This window comes from Thunnus thynnus, chromosome 24 (genome assembly GCF_963924715.1).
Source record: "Thunnus thynnus chromosome 24, fThuThy2.1, whole genome shotgun sequence".
Taxonomy (NCBI): domain Eukaryota; kingdom Metazoa; phylum Chordata; class Actinopteri; order Scombriformes; family Scombridae; genus Thunnus; species Thunnus thynnus.
In genome coordinates, this window is record NC_089540.1 from 15,219,899 (window position 1) to 15,232,073 (window position 12,175).

General features: G+C 34.6%; 1 protein-coding gene across 1 annotated transcript in view; it reads left to right on the forward strand.

Moving 5' to 3' along the window:
• LOC137177281 (uncharacterized) overlaps positions 1 to 12,175 on the forward strand; it is a 227,594-nt gene that overhangs the window by 48,123 nt on the left and 167,296 nt on the right. Inside the window, exons 7-9 of the mRNA XM_067583468.1 lie at positions 936 to 1,028; positions 10,259 to 10,345; positions 10,506 to 10,589. Coding sequence (XP_067439569.1) covers positions 936 to 1,028; positions 10,259 to 10,345; positions 10,506 to 10,589 — 264 coding nt within the window. The remainder of the gene's footprint in view (positions 1 to 935; positions 1,029 to 10,258; positions 10,346 to 10,505; positions 10,590 to 12,175) is intronic.

Below are 12,175 nucleotides of genomic sequence, written 5' to 3' on the forward strand. Positions count from 1 at the left end.
ATGACAGCGGCAACTACACAGTAGAGATCAACAACAAAGTCACCAGCAAGACTCAACTCCTGGTTATCTGTAAGTGGAGGAATTGTGTATGAAGTTTGTCTTAGTTTATCAAAATGGCCCTAAATTCAAAGGAAATATCTTTTTGTTTTGTTTTCTATCAGCTCCTGTCTCTAAACCCACCCTCTCCGTATGGTGTGAACCTGAGATGACCTACTGTGTCCTCACCTGTAATGGCAACACCACAGGTGCTGAACCAGTCACCTATAACTGGACATCAGGTGACATAACGTGGTCTTCAAACAAGGAGCACAAAATAACAAAGGTAAACACAGGATGATTGTGTAATGATGTTTGTGTGTCTCATCAGTAACAGATGAATCATGTTGCAAGAATAAACCAGAATCTAGTCTTTAAATTGATTCACATATTCAGGCATCAGTTGGTGACCAGCTTATTGTTGATAATCTGGACAAACTGTAAAAAGACAAAGTGAGCTCCTCAAAAAATCTGTATGTTTGATTTATGAACTTTCAGCTAATATGTTTTTCTCCCAATTTCTAGGAAGACAATGAGCCGTGGTTCAGCTGTGCATTTGAAAACCCAGTCAGCTTCAACAGCAGTGAAAAAGTCTTCAACCCCTTTATAAGTGAGTTATCACACCAACAAATATCTGCTGTAACACCTTTAATGTATTAATGTATCTTACTGTTTTTACTAAACATGACAATGTACTCAATGTCCTCATAGGAGTTACAAAACATGTTCTAACAGGCATTAAATGACTAAATGATGAGCTTTGAGTTTATTATTTTTCTGTATTGGGTCACCTCAGAGTGCATTATCAAAGATGGGATCAGCTAACGACATTGGAATACAATACAGTGTCCTTGTAAACCATTTGTTGTTTTAATTATTTATTCTTTCATTTTTTGTAGAGGATCTGACATGGATCTACATCATCATAGCAGTATTTACTCTGGTTATGTGCATCATCATCATGATCTATTTCAGATGCAGAAGGAGAACACGTAAGAAGTCACAAAATATTGTATTTATTTTGATGCATTAAATATACTGTATTTTGGTGGTTTGATATAAATCAAATCTTTGACTTGAATTTACATTCTTTATATGTCTTTAGGTGTGGTATATTAATATTTATGTAAATTTGACTGATAATGTTAATCTAGTTGTGCATCATACATATTCAAGTTCTTTCAAGAGTGTGATTCTACCAACAATATTAGTCCTGATGATGTATTTTCATGCTAAGAGACAGGAAGTTTCTATCCTCATGCAAACATCCACAACCACAACCAATACCAAGAGATTCTCTCCAGATGTTTGATGAATCTGCATAAAAGGATGTTTCAGGGTCGACTTGTTGTCTTAGTGGTTAAAGCTCATAACAAGTTACTGCAACATCACTACCTTTCATGTCTCCATCTACACTTCTGAAGGCAAAAATGGGAATTAAGTGAGCTTACTTTGACTGTAAAATCACTTAGTGTCTCAATACATTTTACAAACAAAAAATAATACATTTATGACTTTTGCACAGAAAGCTGTAAATAAGGACCAAAAATCAGTATAAGGTAGCAATTACACAATTAAATTGTAGAAAAATAATAGGTTTCAGTCTGGATTTAATGGGTTAAGACGCCGACCATGAACCACAGTATCTCTTAGATCAGACAATTTTCATGTCTCAATCTATTTAATTAAAATATGCCAATAATTGTACTCAATGCCCTCATAGGAGTTAAACAAAAAACAAGTTTATTTTTTAAGTGTAAAAACACAAAAAAAGAAAGAAGACAATTACAGAAAGAGAAAATAATAACAACATTCATTATATTAAACATACATGATACTATTCAGTTATAGGAGTGGCAAAAACTGGATTTAAGAGGTGAAGCGTCGACCATGAACCACAACGTCCCTGATTCATGTTTGATTAGGAACCTTTATTGATTGTTGTTCTCCATCTCTCTCTCCCCCCGTCCCTCATTTTCTGTCATCTCTCCACTGATACTAATCAATAATCAATAAAAGCAAATGGGTGAACTTTTGCGATGTGACAGAGGTGGAAGAAAACTACTTTAGTGATGTTGCTGATGTGTCCCTCGAATCTAAGATAAATGAAATTACAGGACTTCTTTATCTCTTCTGCTTAGTGGCAACATCAGAAGACAACTTCCTAATCAGAGCTGAAAATGTAAAGTAGAGGTTCATTGATAAACACACTGAAAGGCACCAGAGACAGTCTGCCTTTCTGTATCTGTATGTCTGAAGTCGTTGAAGCCATAAAAAAGCCTTGAAGGTTCGATATTTAAAAGATCAAGACCAGGCGAGTCTTCAGCTGTACTGCAGAGACTGTGTGTTGTCACTAAACTAAAACGTATGACTTATTACATTTTCTTTGGCTGATTCTTCCTCACCTCTGAGAACATTGTCAGAGTATTAGGAAAACCCATCTCTCATGACTCTACACATATTGTCCACTCTGTTAATACTATTAATATTGTTATATTTGTTAATGAGAAGCTGTGTTTGTAAAGGCCACCTTCAACATCTGTAATGAATTCAGGTATTTAATCTCTACAACTTTCTCAACTAAACAAAACCACCAGATAAAAGAGCAGTTATGAATGTTACAAATGTATTATTAATACCCATGTTGCACAAGTTTGACATTCACAAAAGAAAATGTAACTTATAAAAGCTAATTATGAAACAAAACATGATTAATGAAGAATTCCAGTGAGTTAACACACACTTATTCATCTTCAATACAGGAGAAGCTGTTGAAAGAGACTGGCAAGGTAAGATAGAACATTTTCACATTGGTCACCTATTTGTCTTTAATAATTTTAGAGTATTTAACATGACAATATTTTAAATAATGTTCTGTTTTCATGCATCCAGCACTTAAAAGTAATTAATATCTAAACTTTTACAAGCAAAAACCAGTGTTTCAAATGCATTCAATGTACTTTTTTTTTAATTGCTGAATTCTAAAAATCAATTAAATCAAAAAGTCTCAAATTGGACACATTGTTAGTTGTTGTTGATTAGTAATGTGATGTTTTCCTAACAAACAAATTAAGTTTTACAGTCATCAATCATACTGCTGTTAGTTTTAACAGATAAAATTAAAACATATATTCTGACAAAAAGATTTATTTACAACTAAATACTGAGAAAGACATATCTGACCAACATTTGTTTGAATAGCAGCAGTTAAAAAACTTCTAATATGGATTCACTGTGTGATAGATGCATCATGGTTGTGACAATTCTTTATTCATTTCACAGAGACGACAGGAATGCTTACATCTGTTGAAAAAACATCCACCCAGGACCTGACATCTGTTATGATCCAAGATACCAGCAATGGAACTGGTGAGTGATTCTGTGTGGGGGAAATTTTTTTCAGTTTCTCTTTTTGGTTTGTAAAAACTTTATAAAATTTGTTACCACTTTAATTGTTTTATCAGCAGTGTGTGACAGATGCATTGTGACTGTGAAAGTTCTTTTAACTTTTGAACATTTTAACAGAGAGACCAGCAAGTCTTGTAGTTGTGCAAGAAACATCCAACCAGGACACAACATCTACTGTGCCTCCAGAAACCAGTAATGAAACTGGTGAGTGAAATATTTTAATATCCAACAGGTTTGATGGCCAAAGCAATGAAAGCCATTCTCTCGAGTGTTTCCATTTAATGCTACTTTATATTTCATCTCCATTTCAGAGGGAAGTATTATACTTTTTACTCCACTACATTTATCTGACAGCTACAGTTACTGGGTACCTTGTAGATTCCACTTCTACATACAAAAATGTGATCATCTTATAAAATATTACTTATAAGTAGTTGAAATTAGCAGCATAGGGGCCATTTTTCTGCATAAGAAGTACTTTTACTTTTGATACTTTAAGTATATTTTTCTGTGAACATGTTTGTACTTTTACTTAAGTAAAATTTTGACTACAGACTTTTATTTACTGGACTAATGGAGCACTTTTAAAGTGTGATATTACCATGACTACTAAAACATAAGATAACTGAGACTTTCTTCAACTTGCCATCAGAGCTGTCAGGACATTTTTATTTTAATACCCAGAAGTCTAAGATAAACCTTAAACCCCAATGAAGAATTCCAGTGAGTTAACTCACACTTATTCATCTTCAATACAGGAAAAGCTGCAAACGGGACAGTGCAAGGTAAGATAGTACACCAATTTTCACACCAATTAGGCATATGTTATTTACATACAGTGCAGAGTCCAAAGTGTCACAGAAAATCTAAATGGAGGGGGTAAAGGAGAGGCAAAATGACTCAGCGAAGCCAATAGCAAAAGGAAAAGCAGCGAGGAAATGCAAATGGGAAAGGGAATTTCCCTTTTGAATACCTGATTACAAGCTGTATTCTTAATTCAGTTTGTAAATTCAGTTATTTAATTTTCATTTTAAAACTGCATACTCAAATTGATTTTTAAATTCCATTGTTTATTTGGGGATGCATTAATGTAATTTTAAATGTTGTACTTATTAACTGTTTTAAAGTTGAGTTTGTAAATCCCTTTTTAATTTGAACAATTTATTGATGGATAATTGCTTCATTTGTAAATTCTTTTTATAATTCCTCCTTTTATTGCCCACTAAAATGTAAAATAATGAATTACTTTGTAATTTAGTCTATTTATGGATTAATCATTAATTCATTAATTGATTTATAAACTTATTTATAAATTCCTGTTTTTATTTTACAAGTACTTATAATTAATTAATTAATTAAGTGCTTTATTACTATTTCTGTGACCTTTCTGGTCCTCCATATCACACAGTCATCAATCATACTGCTGTTTGTTTTAACAGATAAAAATAAAACATGTATTCTGACAAATAGATTTATTTGCAACTAAATACTGACAAAGACATATCTGACCAACATTTTTTTGAATAGCAGCAGTTAAAAAACTTCTAATATTGATTCACTGTGTGATAGATGCATCATGGTTGTGACAATTCTTTATTCGTTTCACAGAGATGTCAGAAATGCCTACACCTGTCGAAAAAACATCCACCCAGGACCTGGAAACTGCTGAGTCCCCAGATACCAGCAATGAAACTGGTGAGTGAAACATGATCATACTGACCCAGTAAGACCCAGATTATGAAACAACTTTAACTTTTGTTGAATCATTTTGTGTTTTCTTTTGGGTTTGTAAAAACTTTATAAAATTTGTTACCACTTTAACTGTTTTATCAGCAGTGTGTGACAGATTCATTGTGACTGTGACAGTTCTTTTAACTTTTGAACATTTTAACAGAGAGACCAGCAAGTCTTGTAGAAGGAACATCCTCCCAGGATAAAACATCTACTGGGCCTCCAGAAACCAGTAAAGAAACTGGTAAGTGAAATGTTTTAATATCCAACAGGTTTGATGGCCAAAGTCATGACAGTCAGATTTCACCCATTGAAAGCACCAATTATATTCCCCACAGTAACTGCATTTACATTCTTTCTGTACTTAAGCACCATTTTGAGGTACTTTAACTTCACTCGAGTGTTTCCATTTTATGCTACTTTATATTTCATCTCCATTTCAGAGGGAAGTATTGTACTTTTTACTCCACTACATTTATCCGACAGCTACAGTTACTGGGTACCTTGTAGATTCCACTTTTACATACAAAACTGTGATCATCATATAAATTATTTGTTTTAAGTAAATTAGTTGAAACAAGCAGAACTTTGATCCAGAGCAGTAAAATTTTAACACTCACAGGGGCCATTTTTCTGCATAACAAGTACTTTTACTTTTGATACTTTAAGTATATTTTTCTGCTAACATGTTTTTACTTTTACTTAAGTAAAATTTTGACTACAAACTTTTATTGATTGGACTAATGGAGTACTTTTAAAGTGTGATATTAGTATGACTACTGAAACAGAAGATAACTGAGACTTTCTTCAACTTGCTTCATGATGTATTCACTTGGCTCGACTGTAAATCCTCCTAAACTGTAAAACTAATACATTTATCTTGAACTATTTTGATAATTTATAAATGAGAGATTGCACTTTGTGACAGGTGTGTTGTAGTCATGACAATTCTTTATCATTTGACAGAGAGGTCAACAGCAAGTCCAGATGTCCCTGAAACATCCACCCAGGACCAGGAAACTGCTGAGTCACCAGATCCCAGCAATGAAACTGGTGAGAGAAATATTATTGTAACCAGTCGGAATCTATTAAAGGCAAAAATGCCAAGTAAGACAAAGACATTTTTTGAAAAGCAGCAGTTAAAAAACTCTTAATATAGATCCAATGTGTGATAGATGCATCATGGTTGTGATAATTCTTTCACAGAGATGTCAGAAATGCTTCCACCTCTCCAAAATGCATCCACCCAGGACCCGACATCTGTTGTGGTCCAAGATACCAGCAATGGAACTGGTGAGTAAAATATTTTCATAACAAATATAAATGATACCCAAAACCCTGAGAGTAAGAACAACTGATTTTTTTTTCTTGAACCGTTATAACTGCAGTAAACTAGAAGTTTCACTGTCTGACAGATGTATTGTGGTTGTGACAATTCTTTTATCATTAAATAGTGAACTCAACAATACCTGAGATCAATGAAACATCCACCCAGGACCTGGAAACTGCTGAGTCCCCAGATACCAGAAATGAAACTGGTGAGTGAAACATGATCATACTGACCCAGTAAGACCCAGAGTAATAAACAACTGGAACTTTTCTTCAACCATTGTGTGTGGGGGGAATTTTTCAGAGTTTTTTTTTTTTTTTTGGTTTGTAAAAATTTCTAAAATTTGTTACTGTGACAGTTCTTTTAACTTTTTTTAAACTTTTTAACAGAGAGGCCAGCAAGTCCTGTAGTTGTGCAAGAAACATCCTCTCAGGACACAACATCTACTGGGCCTCCAGAAACCAGTAATGAAACTGCTGAGTGAAATATTTTAATATCCAACAGGTTTGATGGCCAAAGCAATGAAAGCCATTCTCTCGAGTGTTTCCATTTAATGCTACTTTATATTTCATCTCCATTTCAGAGGGAAGTATTATACTTTTTACTCCACTACATTTATCTGACAGCTACAGTTACTGGGTACCTTGTAGATTCCACTTCTACATACAAAAATGTGATCATCTTATAAAATATTACTTATAAGTAGTTGAAATTAGCAGCATAGGGGCCATTTTTCTGCATAACAAGTATGACAGATGCATTGTGACTGTGACAGTTCTTTTAACTTTTTAACTTTTTAACAGAGAGGCCAGCAAGTCCTGTAGTTGTGCAAGAAACATCCTCTCAGGACACAACATCTACTGGGCCTCCAGAAACCAGTAAAGAAACTGGTAAGTGAAATGTTTTAATATCCAACAGGATTGATGGCCAAAGCCATGACAGTCAGATTTCACCCGTTGAAAGCACCAATTATATTCCCCACAGTAACTGCATTTACATTCTTTCTGTACTTAAGCACCATTTTGAGGTACTTTAACTTCACTCGAGTGTTTCCATTTTATGCTACTTTATATTTCATCTCCATTTCAGAGGGAAGTATTATACTTTTTACTCCACTACATTTATCTGACAGCTACAGTTACTGGGTACCTTGTAGATTCCACTTTTACGTACAAAAATGTGATCATCATATAAAATATTAGTTATAAGTAGTTGAAATTAGCAGCACTTTGATCCAGAGCAGTTAAATTTTTATTACACACAAATATAACACTCAGAGGGGCCATTTTTTCTGCATAACAAGTACTTTTACTTGTGATACTTTAAGTATATTTTTCTGTGAACATGTTTGTACTTTTATTTAAGTCAAATTTTGACTACAGACTTTTATTGATTGGACTAATGGAGCACTTTTAAAGTGTGATATTAACACAACTACTAAAACAGAAGATAACTGAGACTTTCTTCAACTTCCTTCATGCTGTATTCACTTGGCTTGACTATAAATCCTCCTAGACTGTAAAACAAATATTTTTCATGAACTATTTTAATAGTTTATGTACAGCTATGAACAAGAGATTGTGTGACTGTGTGACAGGTGTGTTGTAGTCATGACTGTTCTTTTATCATTTGACAGAGAGGTCAGCAACAAGTCCAGATGTCCCTGAAACATCCACCCAGGACCAGGAAACTGCTGAGTCACCAGATCCCAGCAATGAAACTGGTGAGAGAAATATTATTGCAACCAGTCGGAATCTATTAAAGGCAAAAATGCTAAATAAGTAAATTTATTTTGAATGTAAAATCACAAAGTATGTCACTTTACAAAAAAGGAAAACTTATAGAACAAACATTAACGTGATGTCAAATATTGGCATCATAACTCTCTGTAAGGCCACAGAGAGTTTGCCAAGTGCAAATCTACAAGCTGCTGCTGAGACAACACACACCGTAACCTCAGTAAAGGTGAGTTAGCTCAGCTGTTAGCATTGCCCCTGTATAACCTAACATTACTCAGCTAACTTTAATATCTAGCTGAAGTCATGCTATTATGAGACGTTTGTCAACAGTTTAATAAGCATGAACTCATTTTGAGATCGTACACAGAGGTGTTATGAAACTGAAGCAGGTTACGTTTAATTTTTGTTGTTGTTACTGTGTGTATTTGATTCATCACAGTTGTAGTCTATCTGGTTCGGGCTCAAGATAGAAGTTATTGTCCACTTGCAAGCCCTTTTCCTGTCAGACACTCTACCACAGGAAGTGAACCTCAGCAGGACTTCAGATGGTGTACAGAACCGCAGCAACATGCATGTTGAAGTCTGTTGTTATCAAGCAGTGACTAAACAGGATGTATGACCTGAGATATAAGTATAATAATGAAAAAGTGTTCATGATAAAACAGAACAAATGAAAACACACATGACGGTACACTAACTCTGAGCTGATCATATAACTCCATAGACAACAACTGTGATGAATCAAATACACACAGTAACAACAACAAAAATTAAACGTAACCTGCTTCAGTTTCATAACACCTCTGTGTACGATCTTGAAATGAGTTCATGCTTATTAAACTTTTGACAAACGTCTCATAATAGCATGACTTCAGCTAGATATTAAAGTTAGCTGAGTAATGTTAGATTATACAGGGGCAATGCTAACAGCTGAGCTAACTCACCTTTACTTGACAAGAACTGAGGACCACAAAGCAACGACTCAAATGCACAACTGAGACACAAAAACAGTTTTCAAAAATCAAAGTCTCTTTACTCGGGCAAAAGGTTTGGTACATGAGAAGGCAGTCAAACACAGGCAGACAAATCTAGAGGAGTAGCCTGAGGCAAGGTCAAAAACTAGCTTAAAGTAATACACTGAGCAAACTAAGTCTAGGAAATGTTGAAGGAAGACAAACTGGCATGAGGGGAATGGAAGAACCAGACTAAATACACTAGGAGACAATGAGACACAGTTGCAACACACCAGGACAGGACAGACGATCACAGTGGTGAGAAACACACAAGGGCAGGAAGTGAATCTCAAACGAGAGGGGGAGTTAGTGATTACAAAATAAAACAGGAAATGCATGAAATAAGAAAACATGACCCAGGAAGCGGAGCGGGACATGACATTACTGAGGTTACGGTGTGTGCTGTCTCTGTAGCAGCTTGTAGATTTGCACTTGGCAAACTCTCCGTGGCCTTATAGAGAGTTATGATGCCAGTATTTGACATCACGTTAATGTTTGTTCTGTAAGTTACTGTAAGTTAATGTTACACATTAAGGAGAGCTAGCACTAGGTAGCTAACGTCTCTGTTTTAGATTATGAGTTTGTGATTGGCGTTAATCATCAATTAGACATGTTATTTACACATATACAACATAGCCAGTCTACATTTGTTAGAATAAAACCCCAGTATCACTACAAACAATCAAACCACTGTCATAACGTGACAGCCTGTACTGACGAGACAGGAGCAGCTGAAAGGAAAAGTTAAAAGGAATAGAAAAAGTAAAAGCTGCAGAGAAATGGAAATGGGAAAGGGAAATGCTCTTTCAAATGCCTGATTAAAAGCTGTATTCTTAATAAAATGAAAACATGTATTCTGACAAATAGATTTATTTGCAACTAAATACTGACAAAGACAAATCTGACCAACATTTTTATGAATAGCAGCAATTAAAGAACTTCTAATATGGATTCACTGTGTGATAGATGCATCATGGTTGTGATAATTCTTTATTTCACAGAGATGTCAGTGTTGCTTCCACCTGTCGAAGTTACATCCACCCAGGACCCGACATCTGTTGTGGTCCAAGATACCAGCAATGGAACTGGTGAGTAAAATATTATCATACCAAATATAAATGATACCCAAAACCCTGAGAGTAAGAACAACTGATTATTTTTCTTGAACTGTTATAACTGCAGTAAACTAGAAGTTTCACTGTCTGACAGATTTAGTGTGGTTGTGACAATTCTTTTATCATTAAATAGTGAACTCAACAATACCTGAGGTCAATGAAACATCCACCCAGGACCTGGAAACTGCTGAGTCCCCAGATACCAGCAATGAAACTGGTGAGTGAAACATGATCATACTGACCCAGTAAGACCCAGAGTAATAAACAACTGGAACTTTTCTTCAACCATTTTGTGTGGGGAATTTTTTTCAGTTTTTCTTTTTGGTTTGTAAAAACTTTAAAAAATTTGTTACCACTTTAACTGTTTTATCAGCAGTGTGTGACAGATGCATTGTGACTGTGACAGTTCTTTTAACTTTTTTTTAACATTTTAACAGAGAGACCAGCAAGTCTTGTAGCTGTGCAAGAAACATCCCTCCAGGACACAACATCTACTGGGCCTCCAGAAACGAGTAATGAAACTGGTGAGTGAAATGTTTTAATATCCAACAGGTTTGATGGCCAAAGCCATGACAGTCAGATTTCACCTGTTGAAAGCACCAATTATATTCCCCACAGTAACTGCATTTACATTCTTTCTGTACTTAAGCACCATTTTGAGGTACTTTAACTTCACTCGAGTGTTTCCATTTAATGCTACTTTATATTTCATCTCCATTTCAGAGGGAAGTATTATACTTTTTACTCCACTACATTAACAAATACATTTTCTTTAACTATTTCATTATTCCACTGTGTTACAGGTGTATTGTAGTCATGATAGTTCCTTTATCGTTTGACAGAGAGGTCAGCAACAAGTCCAGATGTCCCTGAAACATCCACCCAGGACCAGGAAACTGCTGAGTCACCAGATCCCAGCAATGAAACTGGTGAGAGAAATATTATTGCAACCAGTCGGAATCTATTAAAAGCAAAAATGCTAAATAAGTACATTTATTTTGAATGTAAAATCACAAAGTAAAGAAAAAAAAAAGAAAATAATAACATGAAATAATAACAATACACATTTTTAAGATGCATTATACTATTCGCTTAGAGGAGTGGGAAAATCAGATTTAAGAGGTGAAGTGCCAACAGTGAACCTGTTTCGGCAATTTTGCAATTCCACTCTGACAAAGAGACAAAAATCTCTTACAGTATTGTCACACACACACATGGCTCCACCTGTGTTTTTTTCCGGGTTGTTTAAATGGAAACAACCACTCAGCCGTTAGCAAGAAGCAGTGACTTGGGTTTGGTTTAGCAAATTCTCTGCTCACACTCCCAAAGACTAAGATATCTTTGGTTGTACAGATCCCATGAACCTTCTGTTACATTGATAGTAGTTTAGTGTGTAATCAGGTAAGATTCAGAATGATCAAACAGTGGAAATGAAACATGATTACATGTACAGTAATTGTATTCAAACATGTGCAATGAAGATATTCAAACGTGATTATACATGTAGTGTATGTAATGTCCCTCACAATCCCCCCTTAAAATTGAACAACATAAAATTTAAAAGTTACAGTAATAATGAAATAGAGTGAAATAAAAACTAGATCAAAGATAAAACAATGAAAAAAACAAAGATAAATATAATTGATGTGAGATTAAAAAATATATAATATTAATAATAATGAAATAAAAAGACATAATTTTACAGCATTAATAAAATAAAATAAGTGAATAAAATAGTAAAGTAAATAATGTCTATAAATCATTCTTAATCTAAAGCCAGGCTAAAGAGCTTTTAAGTTATAT